The following is a 26,064-nucleotide window of genomic DNA, read 5'->3' on the forward strand; positions in this document are numbered from 1 at the left end:
GGGTTTCTGTTTATCCTCCTTATTTTCCTCTTTAGGCTTCCCAATGATGAACTTCCTATTCTCTGGACAATCTCTGATCAAATGTCCTTGCTTCCCACAACCAAAGCAAGCTCCAGTCTCTCTATAGCATGGCCTACCCCTATGCTTCTTGCCACAAGTAGAACAAATCCCATCCAAATTCTGCGTTGTCTTCCCTTTATTCTGATTTCTTCCTGATGTAGCCCTTCGCTGTGCTTGATTACCATGAGCACCATCACTTCTATTTCGCTTCATTTGCTGTTCCCTATACTGATGAAGCTCCTCATTATCTTTCTCTGCTATAAGGGCTCTATCAACAACCTCTGAATAGACACCAAGCTTCAGAATAGATATCTTGTTCTTCAAATAAGGCTTCAATCCATCCTGAAACTTTAATGCCTTTTCCTCCTCTATAGCAATCAACTGTGGGGAAAAACGTGATAACTCTGTAAATTTGGCCTCATACTGAGCCACAGTCATATCCCCCTGTTCCAAACGAATAAACTCTCCCACCTTCTGCCGCCTAACACTGTCAGGGAAATACTTCTTGTAGAAAGCCTCCCGAAATTGTCTCCATGTTATGGGTCCCTGATCCTCCAAAAGTCTCCTAGTCATACGTCACCAATGATCTGCTGTGGACCCGCATTTTTCACGTGCGTCCCCACTCGATCGGCGAGACTCGCTTTTTATTTGTGAAAAATTAATTTTTGGAAAAAGTTGGAGTCGCCACTTATTTTATTTTTATTTTAAAGGGAAAATAAAACAAAAAAGAAAAACCCTAAAATGTGACTCCATAATTTTTGGAAAAAAGGCATGTCTTTGAAAAACCCGAGTCTTGGTCCGGGGATCAGGTTACTTATTGGGAAGGTACCTCTAGGAGGTAGCACCCCTCTAAGCCCTAAAAAGGTCTCTACTGACAAAATTAAGGGAAGTGTGGCAATTAATCAGTTAATTATAGATACCTAAATAGGCTGGGTGATTTTAGAGAGTGGCATGCCAAACACAATCAAATTGCAAATAAGGAGAGTTAGAGTGCGTACCTGAACCGCTCTTCAAGCGCTATCATAAAACATAAAAGTTAGTGTAGAAATGTAGCACACAACATTTGTTTTATTCAAGCAAATCAGGCATATATCAAGACATCCAAGAATCACGTCAAATATGGATATGATCATCAATGGCATACAAGTCCATAGAGTTCTAGAAAATAGATGAGAAGAGAGCGTACCTGGATAGCAAGCCAGTACTCCTCTATGGGAATCAAGAGCATCTCAACAATAAATACGAAACAAATTCATGTGTATCATAAAAAAGAATCAAAAATCAACATGTCAAGCAAACAATATTGAAGAAGGTATTATGAATGTCGGACCCCCCACCAAAGTCCATATTACTTTTGCACGAATCGATTCAATGAATTCCATTGTTTGGAATCATGAAGTTTGTTCATGCTTGTTGAAAATCAAGAGAATCATGAAAATAGTTAAAAAATCAGATAAAACAGCGAAAGTGCATGCCCGAAGGAAAATGGCAGCAAATAGCATGTTAAAATTGGGATTTTATACCTAGATGCTCCAAAGATGGATTTTTCAAAGCTGGGAATATTCAGTTGAACAATGGTTTCAAAATTCAATTTAAAACAGTAAGTTCCCAATCAAAGAAGTAAATAGAGGAGAAGGTGTATGTAGTAAGGTTGCCATGATGGAGTGGAGTCTGGAGGTGTGATTGGGACTGCAGTGTTGGTGTTGAACCCCAAAATGCATTCTGCCCTCTTTTGGCACATTAGAAATCTGTATTCTGGTTGCTACAATAATTCACCGAAATTACTCATGAGCATGCTGAGCAAGATTCACAGAGGCGGCCTTATTGAGAGGGTCCTTGTGTTTCAGCTTCAGAAAAACAACTCAGCCACAGAAAATAACGCTTGGGAAGATGATCGGCATTATGTAGCCCTCGACATCGCTTAGCCTTCCACAAAGACTAGGTTCTATTGCATTAAGACTATTCTGGACATCTTCCATTGTGGTAAGATTGGCACCTATCGAAGAATCAAAACTAAGAGGTCTTTGTGCAATTCGGAAATTCAGCTTCTTTATTTGTAGCAAAACCAGAGGAAATAAAGTCTGGATCAAATTCTTTTTTTTCTGAATATGAGCCTAATCATTCGGGTTAACATTACCTTTGATGCTGTTTAGTTTATAGGACTTTTAGGGATAGCGCTATCAGATGACGAATTATCAACTCAACTGCACACCGTATTCAAAATGCCCGTGAACAGCGGCACGTTTCTACAAATAATCGGATGCTTCATTATTTTCTACTGATGAATATAGCTGGAAACGGGACAGTTTCTTATTCTGAGTAACACTTTCAGAAATAGTTCAGGCTCCTGTAATTATCTGCTTCTTCATCTCTTCAAACAACCGCGGAGTTGATTCCTTTATTTTGCCTTCATTTAATATAAAATCCAATGTATCATGTTCTGAAGAAAATATCCACTGCCATAGGTCATTGAATATGTGTTTTCAGCTTTGTATAAACCTGTAGGCTTTCATCTTCACCTCCTGATCAAACTGCTGTTGCCTTCAGTACCATGTTGATCATTATTAGCTGTACAAAAAAAACTGTTCTTGAAAAGCTGTTCTCCTCGTATTTCTTTGAAAGACGGTAACTACGACTTCAGCAATACTGTCTAAACCTTGTGTGGACTCATCACCAGAAATCTGTTTTCCTGTTCTTCCATCACGGAACTGGATATGGATCCTATTGCTCAGCATAATGTATTTAAGTTATTCCATGTCCAATCCTCATCTTTCAGTTGCTTGCTTAATTTCTTCAGCATCATCTACTTGTGGCCTTTCCAGAATTTCACTCTCCTTGTTTCTGTTCTCACATGCAATAGCTGGAAGTTGAGACACCCCTTCAGAGGTTTCTTCAAGCTTAACTCTGTCAACTTCTTCACCATGTGGACTAGTTTCAGTTGCGGTGTTTGTTTGCAATGTCTTATCTTCTGAACTAGTCTCAATGATCTTTATATGCTTGTCATCCAGCTGAGCTTCCTGCAAGCTTGTCTGTTCTGTTTCCTCTTTTCAGATGCAGTATCAATATTGTTAGAGCAAGTGTCCGCGTCTTCTATGACCTCCTCCTTAATTTCTTCTGATATTTCAGATACAGAGCTGGAGACGTCCGCTTTCTTCTCACTACCCTGTTTCTGTAGCATCTCTTCTTCCATTGCTTTTATAACGGGAGATCCTTCAGGGTCTTTGCTGAAATCTTCCTCAACCTCTAGGTTCGCTTTTTCAGTTTGCACTTCTGAATCTGTTGCGCTGGGATTCTCATTGGATACTGTCTCAGAATGTTGCTCCTTGTCAACTGACTCATCTTCAATGGATACTGCAGGAAATTCCTTGATCTCTCTCTCTCTCTCTATGATCAGTTCTTTGATGTTTTCACGTTCTTCTGCAGCTTTCTCAGCTCCCTCAGGCACCTCTTCTGACAGCTCCATGACCTTGTCACTTTCTGTTGGAGAATCTGAGTATTTTATTGCAGACGCATTTTCTTGATGCTCTAACTATGATACTTCATCTAGAGTAATGCATTCTTCTTTTGATGGTTCAATCGGATTAATTTGCTGTATGTTCTCATTGAGTTCAAGTACCAATCCAGAAATTTCACCTTCCTTTGCCTTTCCATCTTTTGAGTACCCAATTATGGCTGTAATTCCATGGTCCTGTTCTTCAGAAAGCAATGTTTTGGATGTTTCCTGATGTTGCTCTTCTGATTTTCCTGCTGTGGCAGTCTGCATAACATTAATTTCATCTTCGATAACTGCTTCAACACCTTGATGGTTGCACCCAGACACTGATTCAGATGGTCCTTTGATTTCTTCTTTAATTATACCTTCTGATTCTTCCACAGTTAGGCTTTTCTGTGTTCCATTTGTTCTTACTGAAGGTTGAAGAATCATATCCTCAGTTTTTTTAAAGCTCCTCCCATGATGCCCAAATCTGGTATATTCAAAGACTTTGCCACCATCGAACTGAACAAATGCTGAATATTTCTTTCTTTTTTGCTGGATTTTCTGCCGATTCCCACCAATAAATGGAGGCTTCCCAGTGAGCATCTCGAATAATAGGATTCCCACACTCCACCAGTCTGCAGCCTTATCATGACCTTTCCCAAGAAAAATTTCAGGTGACATATATTCTACAGTTCCACACATTGAATTTGATCTCGTATTCTCATCAAATTCCTTTGCCAGGCCAAAATCAGTCAACATGGCATGGCCATCTGCATCCAGTAAGATATTTTCAGGTTTAAGATCCCTATGCATTATTCCATTTGCGTGAAGATGAGAAACTGCAGAAACAATCTCAGCAGCATATATACGTGCCAGATCCTCTCTGAAAAGACCGTGGTTGTAAAGCTGAAAGAAAAGGTGACCTCCATTTACAAAATCCAGCACAAGGTACAGTCGATATTTGGTCTGAAACGAGTATCGGAGCTGGACGATGAAGGGGTGATCTACTTTTGTTAAAATATCCCTTTCAGCTTTCATATATTCAGCATGATCTTTCTCCATAATCTTATCCTTTCGCATGACCTTCATTGCATATATTTCTGATGTATTTCTCTTCCTCACCTGGAATACTTTTCCAAATGCACCCTGCCCAACAAGCTTCATAACTTCAAAATCCTCAAGGCCCACAGTCTCAACCGTGGTAGAATCAGAGTCAATGTCTTCAAAAGATTTCTCAGAAATATCATCACCACTGGAAGTCCTCTGAAGTTCTTTGACAGCCTCTTCATGAAGACACTCCACAAGTTCCTCTGAATCCTCTATCTCATGTAAAGCGAGCTTGCTGAGCTTCAATGATTGACTAAGACAAGTTGAGGGCCAACCAAAGAATGTGACCGGCTATAAATAACAACTGGATCACCATAAATGAGATCATTTGTATCTGCTGCAGATACTGAATCTCCTGAATCCCCAGGATTCATTTCACTGGGTGTCTGGACTGGTAGAGGACCAAATACATCAGCAAAATCTAACTCAACATGATCCAAGGGGATAATATCAGTGGGGTTCATAGGAAAAAGTAGCTGGTTCTGGATTGGTTTGCACATTCTGGTTTTGGTCAAACCAGGTACATCAGAGAAAACCATGTTACCAAGACTATTGAAAGGGAGATGTGTGCTTCAGATGGACAAATCGATTGCTGCTATGGATGAATTTCAAGACAACAACTCCAAGTTGCGTTCAGCTGAAGGACTCCTATCAATGGCCTTGATCAAGAGAAAGTTCACGTATACAATAGCAGTTCCCAAAAAGTTTGGCAGCAAGCAAACCAAAATCCAGAGGAAGTCGTTCTTGTTTCCCGATTTACAGGAAACGACGGATGCTATAGTGGTTTTTGAACTCATGAAGATTAAGTTGTCAAATCCGAGAGAGGTTGAAGACGGCGACGGCGAGGAATGAGAGCGTAGAGGTTGCTCGATGATTAGACGATGAGAATTCATGTTCTTCTGATGCTCATAGGCCGAAACATCATGCTGGTATGCCACTGAATGTTAATGTCTTCTTGGCAGCCCCAAATTTTCTTCCTGGCTTCCCTTTGAAAATTGAAGGGAACGAGCCATCTTCAAATTTACCTTCAAATGAGCATCAAGCACAATTGTGTAAGCGATAACATCAGGTTTAATTACTCTCTCCTTCATATCACTGAAAATATCACGGGCTTTTCGCAAGCAATTCACCCTGCAATAACCATTTACCATCATTGTGTAGGTGATGACATCAGGAGTTATTCTTCTCTCAACCAACATATCAAACACCAATTGACCCCTTTTCATATCTCTATCCCGACAAGAGGCACCTATGAGTTTACCATATCAATGAAGACGACCTCTGCTCCTTTTAATTTTATTTCACTACAGAACCCCACGGATGACTACTGCATAAGCAAAGGCATCAATTGGCCACTTTGCTGTTCTTAATGCTCGGAGGGCTTCATAATCCAAATCTGACCTCTTAAGGGAACAAAACCTTTCAATATATGTACTGCACATGATGGCAGTAGGGTTCACTCCAACTTCTTCCATCTCCCTAAATGCATCAACAGCTTCTTCAAAATTACCCTTCCTACAAAGTGCCTTTATGAAAGGGTCATAAGTATAATCGATCGGGTTCAAGCCCAACCTCTTCAAATGCCGATAAATTGCCACAGCCATATCAATCTTCCCATGTTCAATCAAACGATTCATCAAAAAAATTGCAAGACACTGTATGAGGAACAAACCCTTGTCTTTTTGTTTGAAACAGAGCATCAATGGCTTCATCAAACATACCAACCCTAACATAAGCCTTAACCAACATATCAAGCACTAGAATCAACGCACTCGAATGCTCATCCTCAACTTTTGCCCTTATATGCAGCCTCCGTAGAACTAATTAGAATTGCTACTGAAGGGAAACGGCCCAGATTGTTTTTCAGATTCTGACACATCCTCTGTGAGAGCTCTTAATGCAGGAAAAGAGTATCCTTTTTTTTATTTTCAATTTTTAATTCCAAAACAGAGACCAGATCTTGAAGACCGGGAATGGAGCTTGTTGAGGTGTGGACCAAAATAGAAGAAAACAACAAAAGAGCCATACAGAAAGAAGTAGAAAATAGCCAACAAAAGCCACAATTTCACATTTCAATCTATTAGCTCAGAATAGGGGAGTGATTCAGAGTAAGATTTGAATAAAAAACAGGAAGTGATTTCTACCATCCAGTCCGAAGATGGACATGTATGCAATTTATTTTTAGATGGGATTAATGACATTAACAGAATGAAGAACATACCAAACAAACAAAGATTTAATTTCAACACAGCAATTTGTGGCCCTTTCCGTCCACACCAATCAACAAAATAAAAACCTAGAACCGTCAAAGGATCCTCAAGAATGGAATAAGATAAAGCATAGGTAAATAGTCGCAAAACATACCTGGATGGTCTTGGCTGCAATCGTTCTTTTCCGCTCCCTCTGTTCTTCTCTCCCAAAAATTCTCAGAATCTCACCCACCTCAGAATTTCTCTTCTCTCATATATATATCACCCGCCAAAGGCCTAAATCTGTTCCTAAAAAGGAAAATTCTCCTATTTCCTTTCTTCTCTTCTTCCTTTTTCCTTTTTCTTTTTTTAAATCTTCCAATTCAAATTCCCCTCCAAAACCTTCCAAGGAGAGTCCCACCTTCCTTAAACTCCAATGGTAATTTTCCTTGCAAAAAAAACATGAAATTTTTGAAGTTAAATAATTGAATGAATAGATAAGTAAGTAAATAAATTAGGAAACGGTAAAAAATAAAAATAAAAATAAAAATAAACAAATAAATACAAAAATGGGCCCCATAAGCTATGCAACCACACAAGTCATACAAGTCACGCCAAAGATGTCCGAGTAGGCCAAGTGTGCCAAAATGGGCCTAAGGTGAAGACTAGGTGGGCCTAACTAAATGAGCCAAGGGTATCTAAAAAAACTATCCTAAAAAAAAAAACACAAGAAAAGCCTAAGTCTAAGTTAGGGCTGCCAAGGGTCACAATAAGGGATCAAATAATCCCTCAACCAAAATCTCCGAGGTGACTCAGAAAAAGGTAAGTGGTATGAGTAGTAATGGGCCACCAAGAACTACCGCGGGGCACTGAAAATAAATTTTAAAGACATGTGCTAAAGGGACAAAATTGAGGGTCTACATCTGCCTCTTTATCTAACATAAAAGCTGCATAAGAGGCTTTTTGCTCCTCAGAGCAATCTATTACACCAAAGAATTTCTCCATCTTAAGGATCCAAGCCTCTGCCTCTGTGGGATCTGTAGCACCAGAAAAGTAAGGAGGACCCAATTTCTTGAAGTCATCAAAAGAGCTACCCCTAGAAGATGAAGACTGTCCCTGAACATTAGTCCCAGCAGCTCGAGCTTGGCATTCAACTAAACCAGCTAGTGTCCCAAGATACCTATAGATCCCTTCTGCACTCACAGGAGGCAAACCCTCAACTGGAGGTACATCATCATTAGCCTGACTGTTTTGTGAAGAAGCTGCTCTTCTTGGTGGCATGATGTCCTAAAATAATAAGGCATAACTAAATTAGTCACTAAAGAACCAATTAGAAAATTTCCAAATAAAGAAAGAATTGGAATTTATACTAAATGAAACTAAAACTTAAACAAATGCGTCACTCATCTATCCCCAATCTAAACCAGTTCAAATTCCCATCAAGATCAAAACCTAGTGCTCTGATACCACTCTGTCACGCCCCAAGACCCACTCCAAGGGCGTGACGGTCATTTCACACCTCAAACCCGAAGGCTTAAAGTATAATCTGACCCAAACAATCATATTGTAACTGGATGTTACCAATTACCAAATACTTGTTCAGAGTAGCGGAACAAAATCTAAAATCCTCAAAATTCAATTTTCAAATAACTTCCAAATACCAAATGATCCAAATGAACATAACTAACAGTTAAAACAAAATCCAACATAAAATCCTAAGTCAAATTCTAATGATGACTATTCCTTAGCCTAGCCATCACTCCTCACCCGAACTAAGAGTACCTGAAAAATTTTCAACAATTGGGAATGAGCTCACAGCCCAATAAGGAATATTAATGCAATTCATGGATCAAATATTTTCATTTCAAATAGGAGATATCATTTTTTTTTTTCATCAAATATCAGAGTTTCAAAAATACCAATATATTCAAAATTCAACCAACCAATTTCATATCAAATTCAAACACTTTCATATAAGATTCAATCAAATCCATTCAATTTTCATTACTCTGGTTATCAAATATCAAATGCCCAGTTAGGTGGGACTTTTCAAATGGGTGGCTAGCCTCAAATTGTTCCTGGTGGAAGAAACCAAACACTACTAGTCCTAGTAACCTCTAACCAAACCCCTAGAGGCTAGGGTCCCAATCAATTACATTCCCACCATGAAATGTAAAGGTCAACTATTATATCCCGTTGACAGGGCCGAATAGTCAACTATTATATCCCGTTGACAAGGGCCAAATAAACCAGAGTGATGTTTTTGTTCAAGTATTCAAATTTACACAGCAATATATCTCCATATTTTGTGTCATAAATAAACAAAATATTTCAACATAATATTTAGTGCAAAACAATTTGATCCATGCATGGTAACAAAATATCATTTTCTTTTCCACAATTCGAAATAACATATAAAATAATTTAATTTTATAAATATTGCATTAACTTCCCTTACCTCAAAATGTGCAAAGACCTTGAAGGAAAAAAAAATACCCTGAAAAGTCTACTCCTCACCTAACACAATAAAAAAAAAAACCACTATTACTATTTACCTCAAAATATAAATCTGATAATCCTAAAAATTTCTAAATGTTAAGATTAATATTTCTGATTAACAAAGTAATAATTTAATTACTCTATTCCTTATTTAATTAAAATTAATAAATTCTCAATTTGTTTCTAATAACACATTACTAATTTAATTAAATTACAATTTTATTTCATTATAAAATTCTATATATATATAATATATATATATATATTTTGCCAAATCTCTCATTCTATTTATTACGAAAAGACCATTATTACTATTATCTTATTTATTAATTTAAAACTAAATATTATTATTACTTTTTTTTTTTTTAATTATCCAATTCAATAGTCACCCAACCATTACTCATCTCGGGTACACACCAAAAAGCAAGTTGTGGTTTTTTTTTTTTTTTTTTTGCCTAATGATGATTCATTATATATATATATATATATATATATATATATATATATATATAAAAGCCTCCATAGCACTGCCGCGCCCCACCTGTGTTTTGTTTTTCCATTGCCATCCATTATATATATATATATATATATATAAGGGCTTCCTGGCACACGCACCTTTTGTTTTTTTTTTTTTTCTTTTGTTTTTTTTTCCTTCTTTCCTTCCAGTGTTGTGGACACGCGTTCTTTTTTTTTTTTTTTTTAATTAACCCTAACCTAAAATCAAAACTTTCCAAGGAATTTTTTTTTTTTCATCTAATAAAATTTAAGATCTCCTAAATTCCAACAATAAAATCAAAATCTTAAATTTTTATTATTTTGATATTAAAACGAATTTAAAAAAATAATCTAACCCTAATCTAGATTTGGGGTTTTCTAAAAAAAATATATCTAATGTGTTTGAAATTAATCAATGAATCTAAAATATTAAACTAGGGGTTAGATTCTTACCTATAGAGATCTGTTCTTCAACCCTGAAATCTGACTCCAACCTACGTTCTCTGGAACTCTGCGAACAGGAACTCTATTAAGAAAAGAATGGAAAGAATAAAATTTCTAATTTATACCTAGGGTATTTATTCGTAAAATTACCCTTTTACCCTTCTTCCTTTTTATTAAATTAATTAATTAACTAAATTAATTATTATTAGTAATTTCCTAAATTACCCTTAAAAGAAAATGCTTGGGCGTTACATATCTAATATTATGACTACCTCTTTATTTTCAATTATGCCCTTCAATTTCTGCAAAAACCATAGTCAATCCTCATAGTTTTCTGAACTTATAACACCAAATGCAATTGGGAACATGTCATCATTAGCATCATAAGTTGTTGTAGAAAATAAGGAGCCCCTATAAAGTCCACTTAAATGGGTTGAGTCAATTGTAATAACAGGTCGACAACCCATTAAAAACACTTGAATTGAAAAAGAATGTGCAATGAACAATTGCCAAAAATGCCCATTTTGTTTGGCACATTAAGCAATCGTCCTTAGATTAATGTCTACCAATCTTTGACATAACCATGGCAACAACATATACGAGTTTTCTGGAAGACCATGTATTCTCTCATTTTCCATTTCTTTGTATATCCAAGCTTGCTTATAACTCAATGAAACACCATATCAACTCTTGAAATCTTTGCAAACTTGTTGGGGCAAATATTGAGGGGTTGCCCTTATTACTTGCTCTATGACACAAGCACCTCTCCTTCCCCGCATTGAAGGATGACTTGAACACTCAACATCTGCATAATGATTGTGTACATCATTGAAGATGTTAACCTTCAAAATTTTAGTTGTGCCTATTGAATGAGACGTTATTATTCAAGGGGCACCCATCCACTGAACAACACATAGATATTCACTTTGGAGAGTTCTTTTTGAATTTGTATTGAAATCTACCAACTAATGACATCGTATATAATGCATTTCTAAATTCATCTGCATTAGGAAAACTATGCACACTCCCAATAATAAGTTGAGGACAAAGACTTATATCATGTGGCTTAACTTCAGTTTCTACACATTTGGATATGAAGCCTTGAGAAAGTCCTAAATTATACTCATTGTTTGCTTGACATGATGCAACTGAATTTTGTGTCTCCTCTATACTATTATGACTGTATTATATAGCACACTCAGTTAAGTAATATTATAAGCAGCTTGCATCATGGAATTAATGATGACTAATATAATACAACATATATCACTTACCAATAATCATTTTGCACATTGACTATACCTCCTTCAACTTCTACTCTTCGAGCCTGTTTTAGTACATAAATACGAGCATAATCATGACTATGGGATAACATCATATGTATGTCATCATCATCATCCAATAGTTGAAGTGCAGATGGATCTAACTCAAGGGTGTAACGAAATTTATATCCATTTAAATTAATATCCAAACGTTCACATGCCTTTGAAACAAAATCATCATATGACATCTCTTGTCCAATGTACATGCCTTTTTGTTACCCACCCTTGTATTGTATTTGTTTATCCTCCTTAGGTACAATCTCCTCTCCTTCATGAAGGTATAAATGGAATTTCCCAAGTCCATTTACCAATGGAGAAGTACGTCTTCTTTCACCGATAATCAAATCAATCTATTTCACAATATTACAACCAAGGAAAATTTTACAACAAATGAAAATTGTAATCAATTGAGACATATTTTATATCATAAAGAATAATATTTGTAGTATATTAGACATGTTAGGGATATGCCAAAGAACCCACAACTGCCCAATTTCATAAGAAATTTGAAATTTTCAAAATTTTACCTTATTGTAATGTATCATAGTATTATTGTATTTGTATTGTAATTGTAGTATATTTTTATTGTACCTCTATATATATTTTTTTTAAAATTAATTTTATAGATGTTTTTTTATACATCATTAGATTACCATCAACAACTTCATGTATTGAAATTACAATAGTGTATTTTTGTTGTCTTTTTATAATTTTGGCTTGTAAGGTTGTTTCAAAACATTGATCATGATAGGAATACAACATGATAGCCTAGAAATGTCAATTTAGTAAAAAACAATTCAATATTTTGTCATTTTGGTATATTATAATGTATCGTAATGTTAATGTTTTTGCATTGTAACTGTATTGCATTTGTATTGTACTTGTACTTTATAACTGAAGTAATGGTTCTTTTACACAACCTTCAAACTACTAGGCATTCAACACATCATACCAGTATAATACTCATACAAAAAGGTAACAAATTCATAATAAAAGACAAAGTGGTCCCATACAAAGTGATTTCAGTTTTCAACAACAATCCAAATATGTTCATAAATACACAAACAAAGTGGTCCCAAACAAGCATGAAACAACTAAATTTTTTTTTTCCCTCTACCATGTTAAACTAGTCTCAACAACAAAACTAAAGTAGAAACCTTTTCAATGGAAATCAATAATAATCATATCAAACAACCCACCCGGAAAATAAATTAAAAATAAAAACACAGTTTCAATATGACCAAAATAATATAAAAATTCAAAAAAATAACTTTTAATAACATTTTACACAAAAAAATGTAATTTCTTTCTCAAAACCTCCTTCAACATTTCAAATCTAATATCTTAGATCTACATTGTTAAAATTATTAACATTTCATTCCTTCAATCCAAGTTTTAAATTATTTATTTATTTATTTATTTTTGCATAAACTGGTGTATTTTTGTTTGTTTTTTTTTTTTTTTTTTTTTTTTGCATTTAAAAAAAATCTTACCTTTAATGGATTTCTTGATAAATTCACAAAAAAAAAAAAGCTTTATGGAGAGAGTTTCAGATCATGAATTGAAGTGTTGGATTTTTTTTTCTCTTTGCCTTTTTCCTTCTTCAATACCTTCAAGCTCCAGCTGGGTTAAAGAACTTTTTTTTTTTTGTTGCTTTTGATTTATTAAGGGTAGTCTTGGCATTTAAACAAAATATGGCCTTTGGAGGAATTATCATATTTTCAACCTACCCTTCAGAAGAATTATCAAATCTACCGACCCTTTCAGGTCATTTTTTTTGCCCTACCCACCCTAAAGGGTAATTTACCTTATATATATATATAGCACTCACACCCTATCATGATTATCACAATTACATAATTTGATTTTTTTTTTTTTCCAAAATCACCACATATAACCAAAAAACTCTTTTTCTTATCATATCTAAGATATAAGATTTTGTTTAGTTCAACTCAATTGAATATTTAGAAATTTTATATCTTCATAAATAAATCAACCTATATTCATAAAAAAAATAATAATAATATTTTTTATTCACAAATTAAATAACTAAATCATAATCTAGATTCACATTTTCCAAAAAAAAATTATTCAAAATTATTTAACAAATTTAAAATATTAATCTAAGAGTTAGAATCTCTTTTGAAAAAATTGATTTTCAAATTCTAAACTCCCAAATCTTAAGCCTCATTTTACCTTACGCTCTTTGATATTTGTAATAAAGGGTGTTTGTAAAAAGATGTTAGAAAAATCTAATTTATACTTAGGGTTTTTAATATAAGAAGACCTTTATACCCTTTTTAAATTTATCTAATAAATTTTATACTTTTAATTATTATTTTATCCTTAAAAATTAATTTGGCGTATTGTGATGTTTTTGTACTACTATGAGTCCAATGACCCTTGATTACTTAATGGAGCATTACAACTAAATCATATACCAACAAAAACATTTGTAAAATTTATCCTTTACTTAATAACAATAGTATAGTCAATCCAAAAGGGAATTTGATGCACATTTTAACAAAGTGTGTAAGGGTTTTATTATTTTCATATTTTTTAAATTTTATTGTCTTTTCTCAATTTGATATTTTTTAATAAATGAACTTTTATATAAGAATTGGAAGCTACACTTGATCAAAACATACTATCCTTTACAAAATCCTTTGAATGTGGTTTTTTTTTTTTAATGCAATATGTTTGATTGTAATGTAACTTGAATCTAGTTTTACTATTCTAGAAATTTACCCACCACTTAATAAAGATAAGAAAAAAAGAAAACGATGATGATAACAACAACAATGTTAATGATGATGATAAAAAATATATTAATAATGTTTGGGATGCTTCCACACATGATTAATATCTTTGATTACTAAAAATTTCTATCACCATAAAGCAATTTATTATTATTTAATAATAATAATAATAATAATAATAATAATAATAATAATAATAATAAAATATGTCAGCAAATAAATTATTGATTCAATAATTATTAATTAAAATTATTGTACACAAATCTTTTTTGACAAATAGGCTTCAAATTTTTCCTCTTAGGTAGTAGTGATTATATGAAACATTATTTGAAATTATGGTGAAAATTGAAAATACTCGAGCACTGATTTAGCAAAAAGAAGAATCTGTTTCTATTCATACATCAGTTACAGTAGACCAATGGCTATATATATATATATTACAGTGTAACTAACCTAACCATCTAACCATCTATTGAACCACCTAACCATTCTCTAACTAACCATAACAGCATCTGTTAGAGAGGAGAGGAATCAGCTGTTGGTGCCAGTAATGAGAATATCATCCACATAGATTAAGAGGATGACAATATCAGATGCAGAGTGGAAATAAAATAAAGATGCATCAACCCTTGAGCATTGGAATCCCAACTGTAAGAGAAAGGAGCTGAGCTTGTGGAACCAGGCTCGAGGCGCTTGTTTAAGACCATAGAGAGCCTTCTGTAGATGACAAACACGAGTGGGGCAAGAGCTATCTTCAAAGCCTGGAGGTTGCATCATGAACACCTGTTCTTTAAGATCTCCATTTAAAAAAGCATTGTGTACATCTAGTTGTTTAATAGGCCAGTTGGAAGAGACAGCAATGGAGAGAACAAGCCTGATAGTGCAAGGCTTCACAACTGGACTGAATGTCTCAAAAAAATCAATGCCATAGGTTTGATGAAAACCTTGGGCAACCAGCCGAGCTTTGTACCTGTCAATACTGCCATCAGGTTTATGTTTGAGTTTGAAGACCCATTTACACCCAATAATTTTGGCATTAGACGGAGGTGGCACCAAAGACCAAGTTTGATTCTTCAATAGAGCTTGATATTCCTGTTCCATAGCAAGCTTCCAATTGGAGTCTTGAAGAGCTTGTTTGACAGTTCGTGGCTCAGCCATAAGTGAGGTAAGATAGGTCTTCTTCTTACAAATACCAGATTTGGATCTGGTAATCATAGGATGGCTAGGAATTGGAGCTGTGGAGTTCTGGAGGGAAGCAGTAGAAATCTCAGCTGTTTCATCCACAAATGGCACCTGAATGAGCAGGGGTAAAGACAAGGAGCTGGCTGGAGGTGATGTGGGGACTGGTTCGGATGGGATAGCTGGAGGAGAGCTGGTTGTGGAGGGGAAGAGAACAGGAGATGGAGGAAAAGGAAATGCTGGAGTGACAGGAAAATCAGCTGATTGGTGGGAAGGAGAAGTCAATGTCTGAAATGGAAATGTAGTCTCTGCAAAGACTACATGCCTAGAGATATATACTCTGCCAGTTGTAGGATTAAGACAAAAATAACCCTTATGAAATGTTGCATAACCAAGAAAGATACAGGGTATGGACCGTGGCTGAAATTTGTTGGAGTTGAGATGTCTGAGGTGTGGATAACAAAGACAACCAAAGACTTTGAAATGGAAATAATCAGGTGGGTGTTTGTAAAGAAGAGAAAATGGGGAGCTATAATTGAGCAAAGGAGATGACATGCAATTGATAAGGGTAACTGCTGTAGTGAAAGCATAGGACCAAAATTTGGATGGAAGGGCAGCTGTGTAAAGAAGAGTGAGCCCGGTTTCTACAACATGGCGCATCTTGCGTTCGACCCGACCATTTTGTTCAGGTGTATAAGGGCAAGAAAATCTATGGAGTATACCATGAAGAGATAGAAATCTGGTGAGGGCAGTGACCTCTCCACCATGATCTGTTTGAAGACATTTAATGGTGGTCTGAAACTGGTTTTCAACAAGAGTTTTAAATTGAACAAAAGTGGAGTGAACCTGGTCCTTGGTAGGGAGTAAATATAACCATACAAACCTAGAGTAATCATCCATGAGCAACAAAAAATACCGGGCACCTGTGGAGGAAAGAACAGGTGCTGGTCCCCACAAGTCTGCATGGATGAGTTCAAGAGGAGAGGAGGCCCGGGAAGTGGACAAAGAGAAAGGAATTTTGTGACTTTTGGCACAACAACAAGCATTGCAAACATCAATTGTTTTATTTGAGTTATATGAGATATTACATGTATGAAAAATTTTCTGAAGTATTATAGCAGAAGGGTGGCCAACTCGTTGATGCCACAACATAGTAGTAGGCTGAGTTTTTGTGAGAAACACTTGATGTTTAGAACTGGCAGTAGGTGAGCTGATAGATGAGGTAGGAAATTTGTAGAGTCACGTTCAAGTTGGCCTTGGAGAAGAGTCACTTTGGTATCCTTGTCCTTGACAAAAAATGAAGAAGGATGAAATTTAAGAATGGTATTATTATCAGTACAGAATTTTGACACACTGATGAGATTTGAAGTGAGTTGTGGAACATGAAGCACATTATGTAAGACAAAGGGTTTAGCAGAAGTGTGGAGAAAGGAATGACCAACTTGGGTTATGGGTAGGGACTTACCATTGCCAACCATCACAGAGTCAGTACCATTGTATGGAGTACCATTGTGGATATTAGCAGCCGTGTGGGAGAGATGGTGAGTGGCGCCTGAATCCAGAAACCAGGAGTCCATTGATGCTGGGGAAGGTGATGCTATCATGGCTTGAGCAGGAGGAGTGGGACCAGTTTGAGAGGTTGATGAGGCTGGTGCATGTGGCCCTTGATAATTCACATCAAATCTGTGATAACAAGAGAGGACCATGTGCCCAAACTTGCCACATAACTGACATTGTGGTCGGTTATTTGTCCGGGATCGATTATTGTTGAACCGGTTAGGGCGATATCCTTGAGGATGTTGCTGTCGTGAATCTGGAAGAGTGTCAGGTCGTGGGGTTGGCATGAATGGCTGAGGTGGTTTCCCTTGAGAGGGTTTGTTGGACTGTGACCTTCGTGGTCTGTTATGAGTTGCAATATTGGCAATGAGGAGGTCTTCTTCAGCAGCTGTGGTTTGAAGATGCAGCCTCTGTTCATGAGTCAGAAGGATGCTATGTACCGCATGAAGTTGAAGGTCATCATCTCTAGCTGTGAGAGAAGCCACGATGGGGTTGTATTCAGCCCCTAGTCCACTTAGTAATTGAAGGATTTGATCCTTTTCTGGCACTGGTTCTCCAATAGCTGCTAGACTATCGGAGATGTGTTTGAGTTTTTGGATGTATTCCATCATGGTAAGAGGGCCTTTTTTGGTTGTTTGAAAAGCAAGTCTCAGCTGCATTGTTCTTGCTTTGGTGGAAGCAGAGAAGCTTCGTTGGAGGGCTGTCCATGCTTCATGGGATGTTCGTAGCCCAACAATTTGTCCCATAACATCTGGGGTGAGAGAGGAGTAGATCCAACTCAGGATCATACTATCATATCTCCTCCAAACCAGAAAATCTGGGTTCACTTCTCCGGTGGATATTATTTTTGGAGGACATGGTCTCTGACCTTCAATATGGTCCTCAAATCCATTGGCATATATCACATTTTCCATTTGTGTATGCCAAATGATGTAATTATCTCTATCTAGTTTGATAGGAAGAGGATGATTCAGCATGCTCATGTTCAGGGTAGAGGTTACCTGAGAAGAGACAATCTCCGGCATGGTTTGTGTTGATGAAGCCATCGGAAACTAGGTACTGTATGTTCTTGAAGCTTTCTTGAGGTGAGTAAGAAAAGCAAAAGATAATCTGCAGATGATGTATATCAGAAGAAAGTTGCAGCAGAAAGAGTTGTTGGAGATTTCTTGATTGTCTTGCCGGGGAGAGAAATCAGAAAAAGAAAATTCAGGAGCCTATGGCTCTGATACCATGAAAATACTCGAGCACTGATTTAGCAAAAAGAAGAATCTGTTTCTATTCATACATCAGTTACAGTAGACCAATGGCTATATATATATATATTACAGTGTAACTAACCTAACCATCTAACCATCTATTGAACCACCTAACCATTCTCTAACTAACCATAACAGCATCTGTTAGAGAGGAGAGGAATCAGCTGCTGGTGCGGGTGCTTGTCTATCAAAAATGTTTGCTTGTTGTTCACTGTAATGGATTGTTTCATAGATTTATATTAAAAAAAAAATTATTGTGCACCAAGTTATTGGTTTGTTCTAAATGATAAAGGATTGTCTACTACAATTTGCTTCCCAATAAACTATTCCACTTGCCATCAACTCAACTCAAAGTCCTCTTCATTCAAACCTTGTAGATTAACAGGCTAACTTTCATCTCTCCTCAGAAGAAACTCTATTTGCAATAAGATTCGTACCAACTCCATTTATAATGGCATTTAAGCAGGAATAATGAGTGACAATTAACATCTTCATTTTCTCTTGATAGCTATGGAAATAGAATAACAAATAATTTCAAAAAATAAAAATAAAATAAAAGTAGAATTTTCAGTCATCTTTTATACAAGATATTTTATTACAAGTTTTTTTTTAAATATTATTTAAAAATTTTTTTTTTTAAATTGTTTGAATAAATTATTCTTAAAAATAATTTTTTTATTATGATTTTATAAAAAAATTTATAAATTCAATTTATAAAATATAAACTAACATTAATTGAAGTTTTTATTAAATAGGAAATTAATTTTTTAATTACAATTAAATTCAAAATAATAATTTTTAATAAAGTATGATTAGTCATATTAAAAAAATAAAAATTTATATATTTTTTATAAATATTATATAATTGAAAATAAATAATAATATTAAATTAATAATTGATAATACTATTTTTATTTAAATAAATTAAAAAAAATAAAGTTTAATTTTTTAAAGTATAAATAAATCAAATATTTTATTACATGCGTGCTTTTAGTACTTAATTAGGATATAGTATTTTAATTTTTTTTACTTAACTTGTAATTAATTAATCAAGTTTTTGAATTTCAAATTATTATTAAATTTAGATGATTTATTAAATAATTTAAAGCATTAATTATGTTTCACCTAATTTAGAATTTGTTTATCTATGAAAAAATTCAAAAAATATAGTTGTTTCTATAGGAGAAATAGTAAATCATGATTCATAAGGTACTAGTTTAGGTTAGTTATTATATATATTTTTTAAGTTTGAAAGTATTTATAAAAATTATTAATAATAAATTCAATACTAGGTCTTGTTTGATTTGAAATTCATTTTTCTATTAATAAAAAATATATATATGTTTCTATAGATTTTTTATATTTATTACGCCACTATTTGAATTTTAAAATATTTTAAAAAATTACTAGATTCATTAAGTGAATTCAACACATTAAGTTTTTAAAGTTTATATGCTTAGTGAAAAAAAGTGAAAAAAAAATATAATCATGTGTAAAAAAAAACTAGCAAAGTCATTAAAAATGAATTGTGACCTTTTAGCTTTAATTTGATCGATTTTGAGTTCCACGACTTTCTAATACTAATTGAATTAGTTTTAAGTTTTAAATTATTTTTAAATATTACTAATTTTTTGTATGAAGTGTTGTTTGATTTTAAATCTATTATTCTAATAAAGAAATTTAGAGAAGTTAAAAGAAATTTAGATTATATGTATAATTTAAATGAATATCACATTAGAACATTTGTTGTATTTGGTATTGGGTGATGGAGAGAAAATGAAAGAAGATATATATTGAATACTATTTTGTTGCTTTTTATGGTTTTTATTTTATTTTTCTTATTTCTCTATGTTTTCCTTTTGTTTTCAAAAATTGATTAAAACAAATTCTAATTATTTTCTAAAAACAATTCTCTTTTGTTTTTAAAAATTGTTTCTAGAAAATAAAAACCAAACAACGGTATAAATTTTTAAAATTAATTTTATGTTTTTTTTAAAAAAAAACATCTTTTTCCAAATGGATTTTTATTATATAGCATAAAGAAATCTCAAATATGTTTTTTTTAAATAAAAATAAAAAATAATTTGAAACTATGTAGTTTGAGAGTTTTTTCTTAAATAAAAATAAAAAATGTATTTTAAACTCTATGCACAGGTATCATTGTCAATTTATTTATTTATTTCATTTTTATTCTCATTCCCATTATTACCTAACAATGATATAGAAATAAATAATCATTCTAATCTAGGTGTATCTAAAAACAAGAATTATAATCATCAAAATTATTCCTATTCAAGGAGAATAAAAATAGAAATAAAATATTCATTCACATTCTTCATTACCCTTCTCATGTGTCAAACATGTCCCAAAGGACTTTTGTATCTAGTCTTTAAATAAAAGGTGTTTTATCAATTGGGCTAGTAGTAATTAATTTTCTTTTTCTTAGGTTTGGTGGTGGAACTAACAAAAATTAATATAAAAATTAACAACATTATAGTATAATTGCATTAATGGAAAATAATAAGGTAAAAACATAGAATTGACTTATATGTAATTCAGGAATAAAGAAATTTGAAAGTCAATTTAAATTGAAAACTCAAAGAGAAAAATCTATTCAAATCTTTTTGAATTTATAAAAATAAAATATTTCCAAAATTATTTAAATTTTCTAAATTGTTTTTTTTTTTTGGTAAAATATTATTTTATTTTATTTTTTTTTAAAATTTGAGTCAAACTCCATTAGTGCTTTTTTAATATAAACGAGAAATTTCTTTAAGAAGTCATATGCCTAAGCTTTTTAAGTCATTAGTATCTATGCTTAACTTGAAACTGTTAAATCATTTCAACTTAATTTATTAAGTTTAGAGTAGAGGGGAACGCTACCCCTCAAGGTGTTGAAGAGTCTTCTAAAGAGTATGATGGTAGTGCATCATGGATGTGGGGTTAGTTATAGGTATTTGGGTTTAAGTTTTAAAAAGTAGCAATCATTAGATAAATATGTATATACACTTTTTATATTAGTAAAGTTTTTAAAAGGTTTTGTCAATGGTTTTTCATGTAAATTGTATCCCATTATACCATTGGAATTCTAGAAAATATTGATTAATGATTTAATTAATTAAAGAATTCATAAATATTATTAACTCAATAATCATTAATTAAAACTATAGTAGATAAATCCTTTTTGACAAGGAGTTTTTAAAAACTAGTAGTGATTATATAAACCTTATAATACCCTAATCTTAATTTGTTTAGGGGTAAAAATGTAATATAAAAAATAAAAAATAAAAATAAATTTAAAAAATGGCAGTTTTTGCATTAAAATTATAAATTAAATTTTCTAACTTCTTTACATAGAACTCCTTTTTCCCATTCCTTTTGCACAGTAAGAATGATTAGTATTTGAAGATGAGTTTTTTCAAGTAAAATTTTAACTCTTATATTAGAATTTTAGATTTATTATTAGTTTTTAATAATTTAAATTTTTTTTTTGAAAAAATTAATTCTTGATGAGACTTTGATTTATTTAATTTTAAATATATGAATATGGATTGATTTATTTATCGAGGTCGGGAAATTACATATATTCAAATGGGTGGACCTAAATAAAATAAAATTAAAATTAAAATTAAAAGGGAAGTTGCACTGTGTGCATATGATGGATGCAAAGAATGAATAGGAAAAGTAAATGATGGAGCGTTTATGTGGATCTGGATATGGAAAAAAAAACAAGAAGGGAATTTCATGGTTGTGAGTGTGAGGGCATTGCATGACCAAAGGGTGTTATTGAGAAACTTAAAAAAGGTAACAAAAGAAGTGATGGCATGAGTGTTTAATTGGTTAGAAAAAAATAGCTATAGGAAAAGTGAAAATGATACGTGGCTACAGTGGAGGAAAAGTGATACATACATGGGTAATGTGTATGCGTGAGAATGTGTTAGATATAATAATAATAATAAAGAATAATAAAAATATTAATGGTGAGTAATATAAAATAATTGTAATAAAATTTATAAGAATAATAAGTTTAGTTCAACAAACAAAAGAAATAGGGTTTGAAGAGATTTGGTTTAATTAAATAAAGAAAATAGAAGATTCTTAAAAATAAACTTCAAAAATAAGAGTTTTACACAAATTGGGAATTTATAAGCTAATTAATTAAATTAAAGTTAATAATAATAATAATAATAATAATAATAATAATAATAATAATAATAAATATCAAGAATAATAATACCAATAGAGAATATTATTAGGATTATCAACACAGATCAAGCCAATGTATGCCTAAAGGGGTCCAGTGCTCCCAAAAAATCAAATTTTCATGCAAAATTTACATCTTCATATCATATTGCCCCTGAAATAGATTTTTTGTGTTCCCCCACCCTACAATTCTGGCTCCCGGAGTGATTATCAAACTATTATTTTAGATAAATAACTCATAGTAATAATTGCATTTTTACCATTATGGCTCCCCAAGTGATTATCAAACTATTATTTTAAATAAATAGCGCATAGTAATAATTGTATTTTTGCTTATGTTATGTTAGGTAAGAGTTAAATTCTCCAAAAAAATTCAAGACTTCTTTGGGGTAAAGAAAAATAATACTAATTTTATATAAAAAAAATATTTTTTATATGTTATTTCAAATTATATAAACAATTATTTTTTTTAACATGGATCAAATACATTTTTATATGAAAAATATGTTTGATTATCTTCAATCGTTTAAACAAAAAAAAAAATGGTGTTATTATGTTGTAAGTTCAAATGAAATGAAACAAACTTTAATTTGTTTTGCCTTAGTTGACAATGATGTTATTGTCAATTTTTACATTTTTATGGTGGGACATGCAATTGCATTGACCCAAACCAAAAGGGATTTGGTTAAAGGTTATTAGTATTAGTAGAGTTTGATTTTGTTCAATTTTGAAAAGAACAAATTTGAAATTAGTCATCCAATTGTAAATTCAACTTAATTAGACATTAAATTTCTTATCATGTTTAAGCTTTAAGGAATTTTTATGAAAGTGGTTATTAAATTATATCTCCTTCTTTGTATTCATATTTGAAAACTTTTTACTAATGAAACTTTGTTAATGTTCTTAAATCTTTGAAGTTATTCCCTTTTGTTGAATATTTTTTAAGTACTCAAATACTCTTTGTTCCGACAAGAAGTGGTGGTAAGAATGAAAATCATTCTCGATAAACATTTTTGGGTTTAAACTTTTATTTAGCACATTATTTAAATGTTATAAATGGATGACTATTTGAATTATTTGAGTTTGAAGTTGTCTGAATAATAATCTAATGTTTGATGCATTAGTTTTTAGTCTTCGATCATTTTTACTTTTGAGTCTTTAAATTTAAGACGTAGAATGATCTTTGTTACCCTTAATGTGAGTATTTGTTATGTGACAAACCTTGTTTAAAATGATGGTGAAAATGTTTGCCTATTATTTATTATAATGAATTATTCTTGGATTTATAATAAATTAATTATGTTTGGTTCCTTAAAAATTTGAGGAAAAGAAAATAAAGAAGAAAAGTGAAAACAAAGAAAAAATGAAAAAAAAAAAAAATAGATTTAAAATTAATAAATTATTTTTATATATTTGTTAAACCCATTTTTATTTAATTTCATTCATTATATAAAGATTAAATAATTTTAAAATATATCCATTTTTAACTAATTTTAATTTTATTTATTTATTTATTTTTAATTTATAATAAAATCAAATATGAGAAAATTATTTTCTTTTATATTTTTTTTTCTTTTCTTGATACTAAACACAATCTTATAAGCTGAGAAAAAATTTTAGCATAAAAAAATTTATTTTAATAAAAGTTATATATTTAATAAAATTTTAAAAATATTTTTAATTTTTTTAATATACAAATAAATAAATATATATATATATATATATATATATATATATATATATATATATATATATATATATATATATATATATATATATATAATAAGTGATCTGTTAAAAATATTTTAAAAGAAAATATTTTAACAAAAAATATTATAAATAGAAAGACTCTCTATCCGAACTAATAATACTACTATTCAACCAAACAAAAGAAAAAATAAATATTTTCATTAGAAAAACCAGGAAAAAAAAAAGGGAAAGTTGTGTTTTCATGGCCCAATTTGGTAATAATATTGTTTTTGGAACCCAGGTTTATGAAATAGGAAAAATATTTTTCAATGTGGAAACTTATATGGGTTTCATGCACTATGAGCCGGTTGTATTTTTTCTACCGAAATTGCCCCTCCAGGTATCCACATCAGCAACCCATCTCAGCACGGGCTGAAACTGAACCGATTCAAAACTCCAAAATCAAATGTTGAGCTTCCCACAAAAATACCCTAGCCGACGGTTCTTTCTTCCCTCTTTCTCATTGTTGTCTTCACTCCGTCACCAAGGCGATTTGAGCTTCCCAGAAAAACGGTGCAGCCTACGCTTCAAGACCCTTGCCGACAGTTCTTTCTTCCTTCTCTCTCATTCGATATATTGGGTATTATTTCTTTATCATTAGGCTCTGTTTTGTTTCACAGAAAATAGTTTCAGTACGAGTTTTCTTTCACTAGGAGTAATGTGCTTTTATTTGGAGGGTTGATGCGCGACTCATATAATTTATGATCAAATGATTAGAGGGAATTTGTCTGAGCTTTTCTCTCAGTTTTTCATTTTTCAAGGAGATATCGATTTCTCTCTATTCATTTTTCTATCAACTTAGTTTGTGGTGTTCATAGTTTAGATCTTTCTGGCCTTTGGGGCTTGCTATGTCGATTTTGTTACTTTTCTGCTGTGTGGGATTCAACTAAGAATTTCACAACCTGATTGTTGGAGTTATATATTTTCCCTTGAAATATGTCTCTGATTTGAATTCGGTTTCTGCTTTATTAGAATTTCTTTTCTTTGTAGTTTCTTGGAGCCTACTTTTTGAAGTGTTGTTAGAGATCATAAAACACAAATTTCATATTTTCTGTTGGGGTTATATGGAACCCTTATCTCGTAATTGGAAGTAGGCATAGTTTACCTTGTATGGTTTGTATCGCTTGTGTGGTTTGTGACTGATTTTTATGTTGTAATTGCATACACATGCACAACAGAATCCATCAGAGATTCTACTGGTACTAAAAAAATGATATTAGAGTTTGCGCCAGTGCACAACAGATATTCATCAAAGTTAAGATTGGCGAAGATTCAGTGCTATGGTTTGAGAAGATCCAATGAAAAGGTTTGTAGAATGATGGAGAATTTGAAGGCAAGGCAACACAAAAAGAAAAAAAATAAGGAAAAAAAGGAAGAAAAAAAATGGAGATTTGAGCGTTGAAAAGTTAGAATCTTCCAACTTTGAGCTAGGGGGAGATTTAAATTATGAGACTGGAAGGTAAAGGTCAGAACATATGCCCTTGAGGGCTGATCAAGTGACAAGGGTTAGGGTGGAGAGGTGGGAGGTTCCAAGTTCAAGCCCCAACAAGGACCAAAAATAGATATCTTACCTGTTGAAAAATGATCTAGAATGCATGATACAATTGCAAAAGAGGTTTTTTTGGTTGAAAGACCATAAAATAGAATATTATCCATCCCTACTATTGGTCTTTGTTATGACTTTCACTTATCAATCCCAATTTAAATGCAAACATTTTTGGAAGCCTGATACTTAAGCATAATTCTTTTTGCTAATGGTATAAGGTT

The 26,064-nt window shown here is 32.5% G+C and overlaps 1 protein-coding gene and 1 pseudogene across 1 annotated transcript; both read right to left on the reverse strand.

Moving 5' to 3' along the window:
- Positions 1-1,622: 1,622 nt before the first annotated feature.
- Positions 1,623-3,571, reverse strand: LOC117926498. The gene is made up of 2 exons (XM_034845604.1): positions 2,198-3,571; positions 1,623-2,056 (listed from the first exon to the last, which is right to left on the reverse strand). Exon 1 carries the CDS (start codon positions 3,521-3,523, stop codon positions 3,050-3,052), a length of 474 nt encoding a protein of 157 aa, XP_034701495.1. The 5' UTR covers positions 3,524-3,571; the 3' UTR covers positions 1,623-2,056; positions 2,198-3,049.
- Positions 3,572-3,589: 18 nt separating this feature from the next.
- On the reverse strand, positions 3,590-5,489 carry LOC117906540 (annotated as a pseudogene).
- Positions 5,490-26,064: the final 20,575 nt, after the last annotated feature.

This window comes from Vitis riparia, chromosome 2, assembly GCF_004353265.1.
Source record: "Vitis riparia cultivar Riparia Gloire de Montpellier isolate 1030 chromosome 2, EGFV_Vit.rip_1.0, whole genome shotgun sequence".
NCBI lineage: Eukaryota > Viridiplantae > Streptophyta > Magnoliopsida > Vitales > Vitaceae > Vitis > Vitis riparia.